This window comes from Kogia breviceps, chromosome 18 (genome assembly GCF_026419965.1).
Source record: "Kogia breviceps isolate mKogBre1 chromosome 18, mKogBre1 haplotype 1, whole genome shotgun sequence".
Lineage (NCBI taxonomy): Eukaryota > Metazoa > Chordata > Mammalia > Artiodactyla > Physeteridae > Kogia > Kogia breviceps.
Window position 1 is genome coordinate 47,149,913 of NC_081327.1, and position 20,236 is coordinate 47,170,148.

At 39.9% G+C, this 20,236-nt stretch overlaps 1 protein-coding gene across 1 annotated transcript in view; it reads left to right on the forward strand.

The window, feature by feature from the left end:
• Positions 1–15,972: 15,972 nt before the first annotated feature.
• Positions 15,973–20,236, forward strand: part of CNTNAP4 (contactin associated protein family member 4) — a 264,709-nt gene continuing 260,445 nt past the window's right edge. The window contains exon 1 of the mRNA XM_067018557.1: positions 15,973–16,474. Coding sequence (XP_066874658.1) covers positions 16,390–16,474 — 85 coding nt within the window. The 5' untranslated portion in view covers positions 15,973–16,389. The remainder of the gene's footprint in view (positions 16,475–20,236) is intronic.

Sequence of the window (20,236 nt, forward strand, 5' to 3'; positions counted from 1 at the left end):
AGACTTTAAGGCCAAGAACCATTTTGTACTATACTATGATTATGGATACATGGCCCTATGTATTTGTCATAAGGTACAGAACCCATAGAACCTTATAAAGCACAGAGTTAACCTTAATATGAGCAAATTAGAAAAAAAAATCATTTAGGAGGGTAGGATTCCCTGGATGGAATGTAGAATATGACAAAACAAGAACTTGTATTAGAAACATAGGAGAAAACCTTATTCAAGGGGGTGGGTGAAAAAGGTTCTGAACTAAGTAACTTTGGAAATGAGTGGAGTCTGTAAGACTAAAGAAATAGTACCAAAGCATATACTTTAGTTGGTAAAGATTATAAATTGTGGTACTATTCTAAAGGCACATTGAAATGAACAATTACATAAATTATGGTGGATAATGGGAGTCAAATTTCTGACTGTTGGAATGGCAGTTCACAAACAAGAAAAAGAAGGGAATGGAATAATCCAGGTGGTAACAGGTTAGAGTTGGAGACGGCAGTACAAAGTCCTATTTAGCTTAATATAGATCCTAATGGATAAACATACAAATAGTTACAGATATCTGGATATACACAGGTTCGTATGTACACATATATTTCTTTGCTCTTTCAGCTGAGGGGACCTAGAAGTAAGGATATCCAGTAGCAACAAGCACACTTAGCACCTAGATCTTGGATACCCTTCTCCAGTAAAAGGAACCAGCTGCTCTTTAAAGAAATAGTTTAATCTAAGACTGGGGCAGGAAGTATAAAAGATGAGCTTAGAAAGATCAGTGGTTTCCAGGGGTGAGGTGGGGAGAAATGAGTAGGTAGAGCATAGAGGATTTTTAAGGCAGTTAAAATGCTCTGTATGATAATATAATGATGGATATATGTCATTATACATTTGTCTAAACCACAGAATGTACAAGACCAAAAGTGAATTCTAAAGTAAACTGTGGACTTTACGTGATTATGATGTGTCAGTGTAGGTTCATCTTTTGTAACAAATGTACCCCTCCAGTGTCTGATGTTGACACTGGAGGAAGCTATGCACATAAGGGGGTACAGTGTATATGGGAAATCTCTGTACCTTTCTCTCAATTAAAAAAAAATTATTTATTTAACTGCACTGGGTCTTAGTTGCGGCTTGCGGGCTCTTTTAGCTGCGGCATGTGGGATCTAGTTCCCTGAGCAGGGATTGCACCCGGGCCCCCTGCATTGGGAGTGTGGAGTCTTAACCACTGGACCACCAGGGAAGTCCCTCAATTTTGTTATATAACCTAAAACTGCCCTAAAAATGAAATCTTTTAAAAACTAAAAGGAAGGGACTTCCCTGGTGGTCCAGTGGTTAAGAATCTGCCTGCCAATGCAGGGGACAAGGGTTCGAGCCCAGGTCTGGGAAGATCCCACACGCCGCGGAGCAACTAAGCCCACGTGCCACAACGACTGAGCCTGCACTCTAGACCCTGCAAGACACAACTACTGAAGCCTGCACACCTAGAGCCCGTGCTCCGCAACAAAGGAAGCCACTGCAATGAGAAGCCTGCACACTGCAACGGAGAGCAGCCTCAGCTCGCCACAACTAGAGAAAGCCCGGGCGTAGCAACGAAGACCCAACGCAGCCAAAAATAAATAAATAATAAGAATAAATTATTTAAAAAATTTTAAGAAACTAAAATAAAAAAAGATAAGCTTAGAGAATATTATAGTGCCAGAAATTAAGGAAGTGCTAAAGTGTGCTTATGTGCACAAGCACAGACACACACAGGATCCAATTAAAAAGGATACTGATAGAAGCCTTTTCATCTAAAGATGGAACAATTTCAGTAACAAAGTAAAATAATATTGGATTATAAGCTAACATATATCAAAAGTATCCGTGAGTCCATATGATTGATTAAATAAATAAATTGGGAGAATAGACAAATCTGTCATGCGGAAGAATTCCAAATATATACAGTATATATAGTTACTATTAGTAAATATACTATTAGTATATACTTTTACTAGATAGATAGATATAGATACTCTGCCCTCAAGTAGGTGGAACGTAATTCCCCACTCCTTAAATGTGGTGTGCGTATGGTGCCTTGCTTCCAAAGGAAGGATGAAAAAAAGAGTAACCTGACAGCGGGGAAAACACAAACACTTCCTTCTCCAAGTGGTCTAGGTCAACGTCATCAATGATAACTCACATTAATGGTACGTACTCTTGATATGGTGTGATGGGAATGGCACTTTACCTCCGTAGCCTTTCCCCCCAAAACTCATCATCACAGTTTAATCATGAGAAAAACAACAGACAAATTCCAATACAGAACATTGTACAAAACAGCTGACCACTATGCCTCAAAACTATTAAAATAATTAAAAGAAAAAGGAAAGTCTGAGAAACAGTTATAGCCAAAAGGATCCTAATGAGGCACAAGTACTAAATGTGATGTAGTATATCCTGGATGGGACCCGAGAATGCATAAAGTACGTTAGGAAACAGGAAGGCTATCTGAGTAAGATGTGAACTTTTAGCTAGTGATAATATACCAGTGTTGACTCATTAATTATAACGAATGTACCAAAACTAGTATAAGATATCAATAATAGGAGAAACTGCGTGGGGGGGTGGGTGGAGGGGAGGGTAAATGGAAACTTTCTGTACTAGGTTTGTAATTCTTCTATAAATTTAAAAGTTTTTACATTAAAATTTATTTTTATTAAAAATAAATTTAAATTAAGTGTTTAAAATAGTAAAAATAACATTTAAAAATAGAGACTTTCAAAAGTCATAAATGACATCACACTCACTGTACAATATTTTAATCAGAATGATGTCTGAGACTCCTTAATACTTTCTATTGAAAACTATATCTCATTTTAAATCTTGTTGAATTATGCAAGCTATGTATGACATGCAGAGGTATTTGGGATGGCCAAAAGGTTCGTTCGGTTTTTTCCGTAAGACGGCTCTAGTAACACTTAGTTGTCTTTAACTTCATTCGAAACAATTTTGTTAGATTGTACGTGACAGCTATCATATCAGTGTGCATTTTAAAAAAGACGTCAAAATTGGTGAATTTTTGTGTGGCCATTTTAATATTGAAGATGGAAGAAAAAAAGCAACATTTTCGGCGTATCATGCTTTATTAGTTCGAGAAAGGTAAAAATGCAACTGAAATGCAAAAAAAGATTTGTGCAGTGTATGGAGAAGGCGCTGTGACTGATCGAACATGTCAGAAGTGGTTTGCAAAGTTTCATGCTAGAGATTTCTCACTGGATGATGCTCCATGGTCAGGTAGACCAGTTGAAGTTGATAGCGATCAAATCGAGACATTAATAGAGAACAATCAACGTTATACCACGTGGGAGACAGCCGACATACTCGAAGTAACAAATCAAGCGCTGAAAATCATTTGCACAAGCTTGGTTATGTCCATAGCTTTGATGTTTGGGTTCCACGTAAGTTAAGCAAAAAAAACCTTCGTGATGGTATTTCCACATGTGATTCTCTACTTACACGTAAAGAAAACGTTCTGTTTTTAAAACAACTTGTGACGGGCGATGAAAAGTGGATACTATACAACAATGTGGAACGGAAGAGATCGTGGGGCAAGTGAAATGAACCACCACCAACCACACCAAAGGCAGGTGTTCATCCAAAGAAGGTAATGTTGTGTATATGGTGGGATTGGAAGGGAGTCCTCTATTATAAGCTTCCAGAAAACTAAACGATTAATTTCAACAAGTACTGCTCCCAATTAGACCAACTGAAAGCAGCACTTTACAAAAAGCATCCAGAATTAGTCAACAGAAAATGCACAATCTTCCATCAGGATAATGCAAGACTGCATGTTTCTTTGATGGCCAAGTGAAAACTGTTACCCTTGGCTGGAAAGTTCTGATTCATCCACCGTATTCACCAGACATTGCACCTTTGGATTTCCATTTATTTCAGTCTTTACAAAATTCCCCTAATGGAGAAAATTTCTATTATCTGGAAGACTGTAAAAGGTACCTGGAACAGTTCTTTGCTCAAAAAGATTAAAAGTTTTGGGAAGATGGAATTATGAAGTTGCCTGAAAAATGGCAGAAGGTAGTGGAACAAAATGGTGAATATGCTGTTCAATAAAGTTCTTGGTGAAAATGAAAAATGTGACTTTTATTTTTACTTAAAAACCGAAGGCACTTTTGGGCCAACCCAATATAATCTTCTGAAGAGAGCAGCCAGTGTTGCCTATAATTTGTATCTTTATTTGCAAATTGTCTTTATTATGTAAGGGTCGTGTCAAGTGAGGCGTTAATAGGAAAAATGCACCTGCTAGAGCTTTGGGTGTTCGCAAACTTGCAAAACTCAATATGTGTGTTATTATGGAAGTCATCACTTACCCTATTTGTAACATCCTGGTTAAAAGGGAAAACAAAATAGTAACACTTAGGTCAATATAAAGATCGCTCGTGAAAAGTGCATTTATGTTACAGAATGTCAAGTCCCTTAACTGAAAATGTAATACAAAATAAAAGTAAATGCCATTAATAAAATATGAACTTGATAAAGTTTCAATCCCAACAGTGACAACAATGAATATTCTTATCTGTTGACTGTTAGGGCAAAGAAAACATTGTTTATATCCAATATAAATATATTTAGGAAGGAGCTTTTGGCAAAATGTTTGTACCTCATAAATAGGTTTCTGAGACCAATTTCAATGTGTGTGGGGTCCCCCACACCAGTAAGCAATTCTCAGACACTAGCAGAGTGTCCAGAGATTGCATCAGATTCCATAGGTTAAGGGTTCAGCCTACAAGACTGTCATCCTGTCCCCAATGCAGACTCCAGTCACGAGTCCAGGTTTTTCACCAGTGCTTCTGACTGACTAGCTATAAATCAGAGCTTCCCATGAAGGGTTCAAGGTCCCCAAGGAGGGTTCAGTTAATTTTCTAGAGTGGCTCCCAGAACTCAGAGAAACATTTTACTTACTAGGTCAATGGTTTATTATAAAAGGATATAACTCAGGAACAATGAGAAGAAAGAGATGCATTAGAGCAAGGTATGGGGACGGGCATGGAGCTTCCATGCCCCCTCCAGGAGCACCACTGTCCCGGCATCGCCACGTGTTCACCAACCTAGGAGCTCTCAGAATCCTGTCCTTTTGAATGTTTATGGAAGCTTTCATTACATAGGCATGATTGATTCAACTTCTAGCCCCCTTCTCTCCCTGGAGGTCAGGGGGTGGGACTGAAAGTTCCAATCCTCTAACCACATGATTGGTTCTCCTGGCAACCAGCCCCCATCATTAGGTGCTTCTAAAAGTCAACTATTCACATATCACAAGACACCTTTACCACTGTCTACGCTTAGGAAATTCCAAGGTTTGGGGAGGTCCTGAGCCAGGAAATGTGGAGGAAGACCAAGCATATATATAAGAAAAATATATTTGGTCATTCAGATGACCAAAATATATTTCTCATAAATCACAAAAAGAATAAATTTTGAGTAGCAACATCAACAAAATTGCAGAATAGGAAGCCCAGCCTCTTCTTCCCCTAGGGAGACATCCACAAACCAACTGCCTTTGTAAGAAATCCAGAAATCAGTTAAGAGGTTCAGGCACCAGATAACACAATTCGCATGAATTAGAGAAACAAAGGAGTTGCATCTTAATCTCTTTCTAGTCTTTTGATGTGACTTTGTTCCACTGTGACCCGATGAACCTGTTCCAATCCAAAGGACAGTCCAGGAGCCTCTCTGCACACTGTTGTGGGTCATACAGTTCTCTGGCAAGTTGTACCAAGAGGAAATTGAAAGCCTTATTTTACAAATTGGAATATTTGGTATGATTTATAATGCTTTCTCAGGCAGGGTCTGGCCCATAATATGCATACGCCAAACCTGAAGCACCAGCAGTTGTTTTTATTTTAATCGGTGGAAAATATAACCACAAATGCATACACAGGGAGAAATGATTTGTGACGTCTGAATCAGCAGTACAGTAATGTGCAAAATTAGGTCTCTACACTTCTCTGATTTTTCCCATTCAGACTCTTTTTTTTTTTTTCCCTCCCTGACATTAAACACCACTCTTAATGGTAGAGAGGAAGAAAAGAAGCACAAGTCAGTAGGTCTTGGTGACCGTCCCTTTTCTGCCACCAATGAGTCATGTCCCTCTGGCAAGTCTGTAATTCCTCTCCTCAGATTTCTCATCTGTGCAAAGTGAGCTGTAATAATACAGTGATTACGAGAACAACATTGATTGTCTAATTCTCAGGGTCTTTCACTTTACAAGCATTGTCTCAGCCATGAGGGTGATACTCTACCTGTCCTTGGTTCACAGATGAGAAAACTAAGCATCAGGGATGATATGCAGCTTGTTCAAGGGCAGGCTGGTTGGAGGTGGCGCTGGAGCAGACCTTGAACCTGGACTACCAGACTCCAACACTGCCCGCTCAAACCACTACTCTCTATAGACAGAATGCAGATATCTAAGGCCAGCGAGTAACTGCGTACCCACTAAGTGTTAGGCACTCAGTGGGGGGTTGTCACGCATTACATCACAATGGCTCTGTAGTTATTATTCTCTTACTTTTTAAGAAAAGGAAATTGAAGACCAGAGTAAATGAGTCATTTAATCAGAACCACAGTGAAAGCTGAATTCATATCTGGGCTTCTCTGTTTATAATGTCTAAACTCTCTCCACTGCATCATGTGGTCCATGTGGCTCTCTCTCCTCTGTGGCCATCAGGCAGGGTCTGGTGGTGCAATGGATTGAAATACTCAGGTATTTTATTCAGTGCCAGCCTCCAACTCATTCTATTACCATAGCCTATTGATATGGAAAAATCCATCTTTAACGGTTGCTATGAGAATTTACACTTTGTCCTAAAGAAATTATTATTGCCAAAAAAGGTTCAATTATTTTTCATTTTTGATATGTGTGCTGATCCTTTAAAAATGCATTCTCTAATTTATTTTATGGGAACAATGTTAAGTATAAAGTTTTAAAAGGAAGACAACTTTTCTCTTTGGGAGAACATGACTCCTCTGTGTGGAGTCATTTTTTTTTTTTTTTTTAACATCTTTACTGGAGTATAATTGCTTTACAATGGTGTGTTAGTTTCTGCTTTACAACAAAGTGAATCAGCTATACATATACATATGTTCCCATATCCCCTCCCTCTTGCATCTCCCTCCCTCCCACCCTCCCTATCCCACCCCTCTAGGTGGTCACAAAGCACCTAGCTGATCTCCCTGTGCTATGCAGCTGCTTCCCACTAGCTATCTATTTTACGTTTGGTAGTGTATATATGTCCATGCCACTCTCTCACTTCGTCAGTGCTTACCCTTCCCCCTCCCTGTATCCTCAAGTCCATGCTCTAGTAGGTCTCTGTTTTATTCCCATCCTACCCCTAGTCTCTTCATGACATTTTTTTCCCTTAGATTCCATATATATGTGTTAGCATACGGTATTTGATTTTCTCCTTCTGACTTACTTCACTCTGTATGACAGACTCCAGGTCCATCCACCTCACTACTAATAACTCAATTTTGTTTCTTTTTATGGCTGAGTAATATTCCATTGTATATATGTGCCACATCTTCTTTATCCATTCATCCATTGATGGACACTTAGGTTGCTTCCATGTCCTGGCTATTGTAAATAGAGCTGCAATGAACATTTTGGTACATGACTCTGTTTGAATTATGGTTTTCTCAGGATATATGCCCAGTAGTGGGATTGCTGGGTCGTATGGTAGTTCTATTTGTAGTATTTTAAGGAACCTCCATACTGTTCTCCATAGTGGCTGTATCAATTTACATTCCCACCAGCAGTGCAAGAGGGTTCCCTTTTCTCCACACCCTCTCCAGCATTTATTGTTTCTAGATTTTTTTGATGATGGCCATTCTGACCGGTGTGAGATGATATCTCATTGTAATTTTGATTTGCATTTCTCTAATGATTAATGATGTTGAGCATTCTTTCATGTGTTTGTTGACAATCTGTATATCTTCTTTGGAGAAATGTCTATTTAGGTCTTCTGCCCATTTTTGGATTGGGTTGTTTGTTTTTTTGTTATTGAGCTGCATGAGTCACTCATAAATTTTGGAGATTAATCCTTTGTCAGTTGCTTCATTTGCAACTATTTTCTCCCATTCTAAGGGTTGTCTTTTGGTCTTGTTTATGGTATCCTTTGCTGTGCAAAAGCTTTGAAGTTTCATTAGGTCCCATTTGTTTATTTTTGTTCTTATTTCCATTTCTCTAGGAGGTGGGTCAAAAAGGATCTTCCTGTGACTTATGTCATAGAGTGTTCTGCCTATGTTTTCCTCTAAGAGTTTGATAGTGTCTGGCCTTACATTTAGGTCTTTAACCCATTTTGAGTTTATTTTTGTGTATGGTGTTAGGAAGTGTTCTAATTTCATACTTTTACATGTACCTGTCCAGTTTTCCCAGCACCACTTATTGAAGAGGCTGTCTTTTCTCCATTGTATATTCTTGCCTCCTTTATCAACGATAAGGTGACCATATGTGTGTGGGTTTATCTCTGGGCTTTCTATCCTGTTCCATTGATCTATATTTCTGTTTTTGTACCAGTACCATACTGTCTTGATTGCTGTAGCTTTGTAGTAAAGTCTGAAGTCAGGGAGCCAGATTCCTCCAGCTCCATCTTTCGTTCTCAAGATTGCTTGGCTATTTGGGGTCTTTTGTGTTTCCATACAAATTGTGAAATTTTTTGTTCTAGTTCTGTAAAAAATGCCAGTGGTAGTTTGATAGGGATTGCATTGAATCTGTAGATTGCTTTGGGTAATAGAGTCATTTTTACAATGTTGATTCTTCCAATCCAAGAACATGGTATATCTCTCCATCTACTTGTGTCATCTTTAATTTCTTTCATCAGTGTCTTACAATGTTCTGCATACAGGTCTTTTGTCTCCTTAGGTAGATTATTCCTAGATATGTTATTCTTTTTGTTGCAATGGTAAATGGGAGTGTTTTCTTAATTTCACTCTCAGATTTTTCATCATTAGTATATAAGAATGCCAGAGATTTCTGTGCATTAATTTTGTATCCTGCTACTTTACCAAATTCATTGATTAGCTCTAGTAGTTTTCTGGTAGCAGCTTTAGGAATCTCTGTGTATAGTATCATGTCATTTGCAAACAGTGACAACTTTACATCTTCTTTTCTGATTTGGATTCCTTTTATTTCTTTTTCTTCTCTGATTGCTGTGGCTAAAACTTCCAAACTATGTTGAATAATAGTGGTGAAAGTGGTCATCCTTGTCTTGCTCCTGATCTTAGAGGAAATGGTTTCAGTTTTTCACCATTGATAATGATGTTGGCTGTGGGTTTGTCATATATGGCCTTTATTACGTTGAGGTGAGCTCCCTCTATGCCTACTTTCTGCAGGGTTTTTATCAAAAATGGGTGTTTAATTTTGTCAAAAGGTTTTTCTGCATCTGTTGGGAATATCATATGGTTTTTATCTTTCAGCGTTAATATGGTGTATCACATTGATTGATATGTGTATACTGAAGAATCCTTGCATTCCTGGGACAAACTCCACTTGATCATGGTGTATGATCCTTTAAATGTGCTGTTGGATTCTGTTTGCTAGTATTTTGTTGAGGATTTTTCCATCTATGTTCATCAGTGACATTGGCCTATAGTTTTCTTTCTTTGTGACGTCTTTGTCTGGTTTTGGTATCAGGATGATGGTGGCCTCATAGAATTAGTTTGGGAGTGTTCCTCCCTGTGCTATATTTTGGAAGAGTTTGAGAAGGATAGGTGTTAGCCCTTCTCTAACTGTTGGATAGAATTTGCCTGTGAAGCCATCTGGTCCTGGGCTTTTGTTTGTTGGAAGATTTTTAATCACAGTTTCAATTTCAGTGCTTGTGACTGGTCTGTTCATATTTTCTATTTCTTCCTGGTTCAGTCTCTGCAGGTTGTGCATTTCTAAGAATTTGTCCAATTCTTCCAGGTTGTCCATTAATTGGCATACAGTTGCTTGTAGTAATCTCTTATAATCTTTTGTATTTCTGCTGTGTCCACTGTTACTTCTCCTTTTTCATTTCTAATTCTATTGCTTTGAGTCTTCTCCCCTTTTTTCTTGATGAGTCTGGCTAATGGTTTCCCAATTTTGTTTATCTTCTCAAAGAATCAGCTTTTACTTATATTGATCTTTGCTATTGTTTCCTTCATTTCTTTTTCATTTATTTCTGATCTGATCTTTATGATTTATTTCCTTCTGCTAAATTTGGGGGTTTTGTTGTTCTTCTTTCTCTAGTTGCTTTAGGTGCAAGGTTAGGTTGTTTATTTGAGTTGTTTCCTTTTTAAGGTAGGATTGTATTGCTATAAACTTCCCTCTTATAACTGCTTTTGCTGCATCCTATAGGTTTTGGGTCATCGTGTCTCCATTGCCATTTGTTTCTAAGTATTTTTTGATTTACTCTTTGATATCTTCAGTGATCAGTTCGTTATTAAGTAGTGTATTGTTTAGCCTCCATGTGTTTGTATTTTTTACAGATCTTTTCCTGTAATTGATATCTAGTTTCATAGCATTGTGGTTGGAAAAGATACTTGATACCATTTCAATTTTCTTAAATTTACCAAGGCTAGATTTGTGACCCAAGATATGATCTATCTTGGAGAATGTTTCATGAGCACTTGAGAAAAATGTGTATTCTGTTGTTTTTGGATGGAATGTCCTATAAATATCAATTAAGTCCATCTTGTTTAATGTATCATTTAAAACTTGTGTTTCCTTATTTATTTTCATTTTGGATGATCTGTCCATTGGTGAAAGTGGGGTGTTAAAGTCCCCTACTATGATTGTGTTACTCTCGATTTCCCCTTTTATGGCTGTTAGTATTTGCCTTATGTATTGAGGTGCTCCTATGTTGAGTGCATAAATATTTATAATTGTTATATCTTCTTCAAGGATTGATTCCTTAATCATTATGTAGTGTCCTTCTTTGTCTCTTGTAATAGTCTTTATTTTAAAGTCTATTTTGTGTGATATGAGAATTGCTACTCCAGCTTTCTTCTGATTTCCATTTGCATGGAATATCTTTTTCCATCCCCTCACTTTCAGTCTGTATGTGTCCCTAGGTCTGAAGTGGGTCTCCTGTAGACAGCATATATATGGGTCTTGTTTTTTATCCTTTAAGCCAGTCTGTGTCTTTTGGTGGGAGCATTTAATCCATTTACATTTAAGGTAATTATCAATATGTATGTTCCTATTACCATTTACTTAATTGTTTTGAGTTTGTTCTTGTAGGTCTTTTCCTTCTCTTGTGTTTCTTGCCTAGAGAAGTTCCTTTAGCATTTGTTGTAAAGCTGGTTGGTGGTGCTGAACTCTCTCAGCTTTTGCTTGTCTGTAAACGTTTTAACTTCTCCATCAAATCTGAATGAGGTCCTTGCTTGGTAGAGTAATCTTGGTTGTAGGTTTTTCTCCTTCATCACTTTAGATATGTCCTGCTACTCCCTTCTGGCTTGCAGAGTTTCTGCTGAAAGATCAGCTGTTAACCTTATGAGGATTCCCTTGTGTGTTATTTGTTGTTTTTCCCTTGCTGCTTTTAATATGTTTTCTTTGTATTTAATTTTTGATAGTCTGATTAATATGTGTCTTGGCATGTTTCTCCTTGGATTTGTCCTGTATGGGACTCTCTGTGCTTCCTGTACTTGATTAACTATTTCCTTTCCCATATTAGGGAAGTGTTCAACTATAATCTCTTCAAATATTTTCTCAGTCCCTTTCTTTTTCTCTTCTTCTTCTGGGACCCCTGTAATTCAAATGTTGGTGCATTTAATGTTGTCCCAGAGGTCTCTGAGACTGTTTTCAGTTCTTTTCATTCTTTTTTCATTATTCTGCTCTGCAGTAGTTATTTCCACTATTTTATCTTCCAGGTCACTTATCCATTCTCCTGCCTCAGTTATTCGGCTATTGATCCCATCTAAAGTATTTTTTAATTTCATTTATTGTGTTGCTCATCATTGCTTGTTTCCTCTTTATTTCTTCTAGGTCCTTTTAAAATGTTTCTTGCATTTTGTCTATTCTATTTGCAAGATTTTGGATCATCTTTACTATCATTATTCTGAATTCTTTTTCAGGTAGACTGCCTATTTCCTCTTCATTTGTTAGTTCTGGTGGGTTTTTACCTTACTCCTTCATCTGCCATGTGTTTTTCTGTCTTTTCATTTTGCTTATCTTACTGTGTTTGGGATCTCCTTTTTGCAGGCTGCAGGTTCCTAGTTCCCGTTGTTTTTGGTGTCTGTCCCCAGTGGCTAAGGTTGGTTCACTGGGTTGAGTAAGTTTCCTGGTTGAGGGGACTAGTGCCTGTGTTCTGGTGGATGTTACTGGCTCTTGTCTTTCTGGTGGGCAGATCCACATCTGGTGGTGTGTTTTGGGGTGTTTGTAGCCTTATTATGATTTTAGGCAGCATCTCTGCTAATGGATGGGGTTGTAGTCCTGTCTTGCTAGTTGTTGGGCATAGGGTGTCCAGCACTGTAGCTTGCTGATTGTTGAGTGAAGCTGGGTCTTGGTGTTGAGTTGGAGATCTCTGGGAGATTTTTGCCGTTTGATATTACATGGAGCTGGGAGATCTCTTGTGGACCAGTGTCCTGAAGTTGGTTCTCCCACCTCAGAGACACAGCCCTGATGCCTGGCTGGAGCACCAAGAGCCGTTAATCCACACGGCTCAGAATAAAAGGGAGAAAAAATAGAAAGGAAAGAAAGGAAGGAAGGAAGGAAGGAAGGAAGGAAGGAAGGAAGGAAGGAAGGAAGGAAGGAAGGAAGAAAGGAAGGAAGAGAGGAAGGAAGGGAGGAAGAAAGGGAGGAAGAAAGAAAGGAAGAAAGAAAGAAAGAAAAGAAAAGATAAAATAGAGTAGGATAAAATAGTTATTAAAATAAAAAATAATTTTTAAGAAAAAAAATTTTTTTAAGTTAAAAAACAAAAAAACCGGAATAGTCAGAACCCTAGGACAAATGGTGAAAGCCATGCTATACAGACAAAATATCACATGCAGCACATACATACACACTCACAAAAAGAGAAAAAGGGGAAAATAATAATATATCTTGCTCCCAAAGTCCACCTCCTCAACTTGGGATGATTCGCTGTTTATTCAGGTTTTCCACAGATGCAGGGTACATCAAGTTGATTGTGGAGATTTAATCCGCCGCTTCCGAGGCTGCTGGGAGAGACCTCCCCCTCTCTTTGTTTGCACAGCTTCTGGGGTTCAGCTTTGGATTTGGCCCCGCCTCTCTGTGTTGGTCGCCTGAGGGCGTGTGTTCTTTGCTCAGACAGGACGGGGTTAAAGGAGCAGCTGATTCGGGGCCTCTGGCTCACTCAGGCCTGGGGAGTTGGGAGGGTTACGGATGCGGGGCGAGCCTGCGGCGGCAGAGGTCGGCGTGACGTGGCACCAGCCCAAGGCGCACCGTGTGTTCTCCCGGGGAAGTTGTCCCTGGATCACGGGACCCTGGCGGTGGCGGGCTGCACTTGCTCCCGGGAGGGGAGGTGTGCACAGTGACCTGTGCTCGCACACATGCTTCTTGGTGGCGGCAGCAGCGGCCTTAGCATCTCATGCCCGTCTCTGGGGTCCGCGCTGATAGCCGCGGCTCGCGCCCGTCTCTGGAGCTCCTTTAAGCGACGCGCTTAATCCCCTCTCCTCGCGCACCAGGAAACAATCGTCTCTTGCCTCTTAGCAGGTCCAGACTTCTTCCCGACTCCCTCCCGGCCAGCCGTGGCGCACTAACCCCTTCAGGCTGTGGTCACGCAGCCGACCCCAGTCCTGTCCCTGGGATCCGACCGAAGCCCGAGCCTCAGCTCCCAGCCCCGCCCGCCCCGGCGGGGGAGCAGACAAGCCTCTCGGGCTGGTGAGTGCCGGTCGGCACCGATCCTCCGTGCGGGAATCTCTCCGCTCTGCCCTCCGCACCCTGTGGCTGCGCTCGCCTCCGCGGCTCCGGAGCTTCCCCCTCCGCCACCCGCAGTCTCCGCCCGCGAAGGGGCTTCTAGTGTGTGGGAACCTTTCCTCCTTCACGGCTCCCTCCCACTGGTGCGGGTCCTGTCCCTATTCTTTTGTCTCTGTTTATTCTTTTTTCTTTTGCCCTATCTGGTACGTGGGGAGTTTCTAGACTTTTCGGAGGTCTGAGGTCTTCGGCCAGCGTTCGGTGGGTGTTGTATAGGAGCAGTTCCACGTGTAGTTGTATTTCTGAGGTATCTGTGGGGAGGAAGGTGATCTCTGCGTCTTACTCTTCTGCCATCTTCCAAAAATTGTCTGTGTGGAGTCATTGAAGGAAATACTTTCAGAGCTTTGCAGACCAGAATACTGAACCTACTCACCATGGCACTTTGGATATACTGCTTAACTTTGCTGAGGCTCAACCTATTTGTCTGTTACATGGGCACAATGATATTTCCCTCAAAGATTGCTATAATAATTTAATTAGATAACAAGTGGCATATAATATGTGTTCAACAATATTTAATCCCCTTCAATAATTACTTAACAGAAGTTGTCAATTTATATCTGCTTTCGCTTAACATGTTATGTTAGAAAATGACAAAATCAGGGATATAGGCCTAGAATTACAGAGTAAACACTTGAACAATGACCTTTCTTTTCCTTTGCTGTTTTTTTTTTTTTTTTTTAAAGGGCTTCAGGTTTTCACTGCCTTTGACAGAGGTCAGGAAGGAGCTGTACTCTTATGTGACAGGGCAGCAAGTCCTAGGGTGAGAGCAGTAAAACTGGGGTCAGAGAAACAAAGTTCAATCCTCAGTGCTTTATTTACTAACTATGATCTCCTCAAGTCATTTAAATTCCCTGTTCTTGTTTTCTCATCTGCAAAATAGGGAAATTAAAAATATCTATTCTGCTTTGTTTGTAGGCAAGAGCTAGCTCTTATGGTGAATGCTTCTGTCATTTCCCCCTTATTTCATTCATTCTCCAGCAAGGTTGCTGCTGCTGAATGCTTATGTTTCTTCTAACTTGTTATCACCAAGAAGTGCTTGAGAACCTCAGTGTTCTATTGTTATAAAATTTAGCACATTCTAAGTTAAATATCTTGACATTTATTTTGAAGAGCTTATTTATCCTTCTGTGACACCATGTTATACACTTATCATTATGTGATACTAGCTCCATTATTTAAATACTTTAATATTCTATCCAAGAACTGGCAGTATCCATGGATCAGCCATTTGAAGAGTAATTTTTCTGTAGCTGGTGATCCTCTGAATTCAACTTTACTCCTCTCTCCTTTAGGCCATTTGAATTACATCTTTATATTGTTTAGGAGGTTTGGTGTGAGTGTGTGTGTGTGTGTGTGTGTGTGTGTGTGTGTGTGTGTGTGTTTTGGGGGAGGGGTTCCCTTTCTTCAGTATCCCATCATTTTTATTTTTGGGCCTTTTGGGAATTATTATTAAAGAATTTGATTGTAGAATGCCACTGTGTATTCACAGCCTGAAGCATTCATCAAAATAGATCTATCCAAAGCATTCAGTTTGTGGATTTGTACTCCTGATGCACTAAAATAAGAAATGTTAATTTCTTGCAGACTATTACTAGATGATTTTAAATATCTGCCAAACAGGAATGTCTGTTTCCTTGTGAGGCATTTCCATAATAAAATCCTGGCACCATAGCTGAAGAGGATAATTTTATATAAACAGAGAAAAACAACAGCAAGTATTTTCCCCAAGGACAGTTTTAGCTACCATTTACCAATGCTGCTTAGTTATTTCTGTCTCATTTTATGCTTTTGTTTTGAAACAAAACACAATTTTACCTGGATGCACTCCCGGATAATCAGGAATTAGCTCAGTATGTTGACTGGTTCTGCTGAAGGCAAGACCTCCAGAAAATCAGGAGGCTCCACCGCCTCACCCCTCCCCCAACGAACATCTCCAGAGGGGAGAAAAGGGTTAAGGATTATTGAAGAATAGAGGAGAGGGGAGGGAGCCCCGAGGAGGCCCAGGAGCGGCAGGCCTCGCCTCCAAGTCCAGCTTTCATCAGCAGCGCACGGCGGAGCTCTGAGCGCTGCTGTGAATTTGGAGGAGGGACGCTGCTGCTGCCAATTTCTGGGACCACGGCTGCGAGGAGTGGGCGTGGCCTCGGCAGTGTGGATGCTCATTCGGAAAGATGCTGAGAGCTTTTCAGTGAGCAGTCAGGGCTGTGGTGTGTGTGTTTGTGTGTGTGTGTGTGTGTGTGTGTGTGTGTGTGTGTGTGAGAGAGAGAGAGAGAGAGAGAGAGAGAGAGAGAGAGAGAGAGAGAGAGAGAGAAGGAAGAGGAGGAGGTAGAGAGACCAAGAGACCCAGAGGTGCTGAAAACCCAGACAGAGCTGAGAGAGAGACTGAGAGCAGGACTGGAGCCCTCGGAGAGCCACTCAAGGTCTTTTGCAGGAGCCCAATAAATGCGAACATGGGGTCTGTCACCGGAGCTGTTCTCAAGACGCTACTTCTGTTATCTACTCCAAACTGGAACAGGGTTTTAGCTGGGAATTCCTGTAAGTATACAGCAAATTATTTAGAACTCGAAGGGGGCCTTTCTGCAAAACTTTAATTCTGTTGTTTTTTATGATTATTATTTGCAGCTGGAATTGCTGCAAAGCACATTGCTATAAATGAAGCATCACTTAAAATCTTGCAAATACGACTGGGTTTACACATGTCTTTCCTCTTGGTCTGGTCAGAATATGCAAAGTATCGTTTCTCTTTTTGTCTCTGAGCAGAATCTTGTCCTCTCGTCTTTGTGTATTCACTGAGAACACTCAAGTTCTAGTAAGACATTAAATCGTCATCTTAATCATGGAATAGCCTGTGAATGTCTTCGTTTCTTCCCTTTTTTAGGTTTACTGAATCTTATTGGAATTATGTCTAACAGGAGAACAACTGGCAGACTTTATGCTACATTAGCTTAGATTTCTGAAGTTTGCAATTTGGCAGACTGATAGCTGGCTGCATCTTTAAAATGATGCCAGGATAATAACTGAAATGTACTGCAGGATTCAGGGGCAGCACTGGTAGAGGTGAACCTCAATATTAGGAATTGTGCCCTCACTGCCATCAGAATGAGACTTGAGCACTGCTGAAAGAGGGGGCTTGATTCCTACATCTTGCTTAAAGAAATACATTCAGGTGCTTTTTTCAAAAGTATTATTCTTGAATTTTTAACTTTATAAATTTGTGATTGAATATTCTGATTCTGAGTTAATGGTCCCAGGGAAGATTTATTAAGACCTTATTTCTAATTTAAGTATCATCCAAAATAATTTGACAGAGGTCCCTTCATCCACTTTTTATTAGAGATAAGGAAGAGTTTGAAAAGTTACATTTGGCCCCGAATCTCTCAACGGGAGAATTTCCCCCTCCCTGATGAATGATCAACAAGCTCAGCAAATACAACTTTTTCTCTCTTTCTTGGACTTTAAAGGAAAAGCTCATCGGCTTTTCAAGAAAGGGCTATGAGGCCTGATCAGGAATTTATGTCACTGCTGTTCAAGCAGGTTTAGGTTTGGGGGACACAAATAAGCCAGCAGCCAGGCATTTGCTACGGCTCGTCGCTTGAGTGCTCTAAAGCACTCTGATGCGGGAAGAACATTATAAATGACCTTACGGGCACAAGCCAAGCGCTCGCTTACATTGAATGGCCACTGTGATTCCGTGCTTCCATTCAGTATTAGCTCATTTAATGGCGTGGTATATCTGTCACTCTGAAAGAAGAGAACTTCACTCGGATGCTGCACTGTGTTTTAGATTCTGTTTTAACTTGGGGGTGTCAGAATCCCATGAGTCAATAAAATGTGCATATTTTCACCTAATCAAAATCTTGGAACGCTGTCATAGCAGCATTTGACCAACATTACAACAGACAAACAATAACAACACAGACCCCCCACACACACATACAGAGAAAGTTTTGTAGAAAACGCGTTAGTCATTCATCGTCCAACTACCGAAGTTCAACAAAAAAGGAAGCGCTAGAGGTCACTCTTACAATATAAAGCACATCATGTGAAGCATCCTTCCCTTAAGAAAAGCAGAGCTTAAGTCTGGCCTGGAGGCAGTCTTGTCTTTCCAATACGCTGACTGTTTGATTTTATAATTGATTAATGTGACTGACGGGGCTATTAGTTGTTTACACTTTTAAATTTTCTTGAAGTCCAATAAAAGGCAGATCGACATTCAATAGCTTCTTTGTAATATATCTTCTTCAAAGGAAAGATGAGCTGCTGAGAAGATCTGAGGAGAGCAGAAGATTCATGGGTGCTTAGCTCTGGCCGGGCCTCTCCTGACACTTAGAATTTCAGTCCTGATTCTGTGTTCTTTTAGCCTTGGTTTATTCTTCAGGAAGTAGTTTAATGCTCTTTTAAACATTTGATTAACTTAACCTATAGCATTTAAAATTATTAGGAACACTTAAATATTAAAGTTGGAATTCTTGGTTACCATATGTTTTAAGAGTTGACTGGTCTTAAAGTGTCATAAATGCAGTTAAATGACTTCAGATAATTAAAGGTACATTTAGTAATTTCTTGTTACTATCACGTTGACAGTATGATTTGCAGCAGTAGATATAAAACAAAAAAATTCATTTCCCAAGTTTTATTTCATTAGTATTTTGTGGGGGGGAAAGAAAGCAGGGTCCTTATTACCAAGTCCTGGTACTCCACGTGTTGTATCTTTTTTGGAGGAACAAGTCTAGATGTTTACCAGCAAGGTTGTAATTCAGCGTAGTGACAAGTGACCATCAACCAGCGTAGGTGTTTTTAAAGTACTATAATAGCTCCAGTAATTCTTTTGGACAAGACTTTATATTAAAACCTGAATCAATCTTGAACACCAATATTAAAGTCAGGGAGAACTGAATAAAAATAAAAGAAATTAAAGGTCAGTCTCTCTGGTGAATACAAAGACATTTTCCCTCTATCTATTTACAGCTGATTCACCAGGAGCAAATCTGCTATCCACTGAGTCGGCCCAAGACTGCCCAAGGCCGCCAGTATGAAAGCTTTCATGGGACAGGACTCTATACGCCAGGGACAGCTCAGGGATTAGGTACACTTTAATTTGAATGTTAGTCGATCTAATGAATCAACAGAGTAACTTTACATTAGAAGGTTTCTGTGCAAACACACATACATACATACATGTTCATCTGTATCTTTGTGTGTGTGTGTGAACATATGTATATATTTATATAAAGATGCATAAACCACTAGATGCATGTGCTTATACATCTTTGGTGTCTGCTGACTCCTCTTCTGACTAAAGATGAAAAACGTTGAATGGACCACGTTCTTTGGCTATTAGCACCCTACCTGACATTTCAAAAGCATTGAACCAGCCCCAGGTCTTTCCTCCTTGTTCTGGTCAGGGTGTTATTATATTGAAGGGTTCCTTCTGTGAAAGTTTAGAGACAGAGCCTCCTAGTAGGGTTTGCTCTTTGATAAGCTGCACAGGCTGTTGTTGGTTTCTTCACTTGCTAGTAAGATACATGCACTGAAAAGGGAGTCATCTCTTTATTTTTTAAAATTGTTTTAAAAATATATTTATTTTCATTTATTTATTTATTTTGGTTGCGCTGGGGCTTAGTTGCGGCCGGTGGGCTCCTTAGTGTTGGCTTACCGGCTCCTTAGTTGTGGCACATGAACTCTTAGCTGTGGCATGCATGTGGGATCTAGTTCCCTGACCAGGGCTCGAATCTGGGCCCCGTGCTTTGGGAGCGTGGAGTCTTAACCACTGTGCCACCAGGGAAGTCCCTTTATTTTTAAATTGCTCTTATGAACCCACAGTTTCCTTCTGAGCATTAAGACATTGTTGGGGGAGGGGTGGACACTGTAAAAGAAGAAAAGGTGTTAAGTCGGAAGGCAGCTAAGAGTTTTGCTTTTATTTTTACTCTTGCAGATCATGTGATGAAAGCTCTCTGGCTTCAGGTATACTGAGAGTATTTAATGCTTAACAAGTAGCTTATGAATGACATAATTAGAAGTTAATTTCTCACTGTGTGCTTTCTTTTCCATAATTGGAATAAAGGCTGTATCTGATATCTACCCTGAAAGAAGCACTAAAGAATATGTTAAAATGAACAAAAGATGAAGGTAATGACTTGAATAGATGATCGTTCTTGTGGGCTCTAGGATGCCACCTAAATGCTACTGGACAGATTCTCAAATTGTTCAAATTCAGCCTTGTACGTCTTTCTAGAAACTTTCTTTTTTTCCTCCTCCGCCCCACCCAAATTCTTTTCCATAGCAAAAATTACTAGT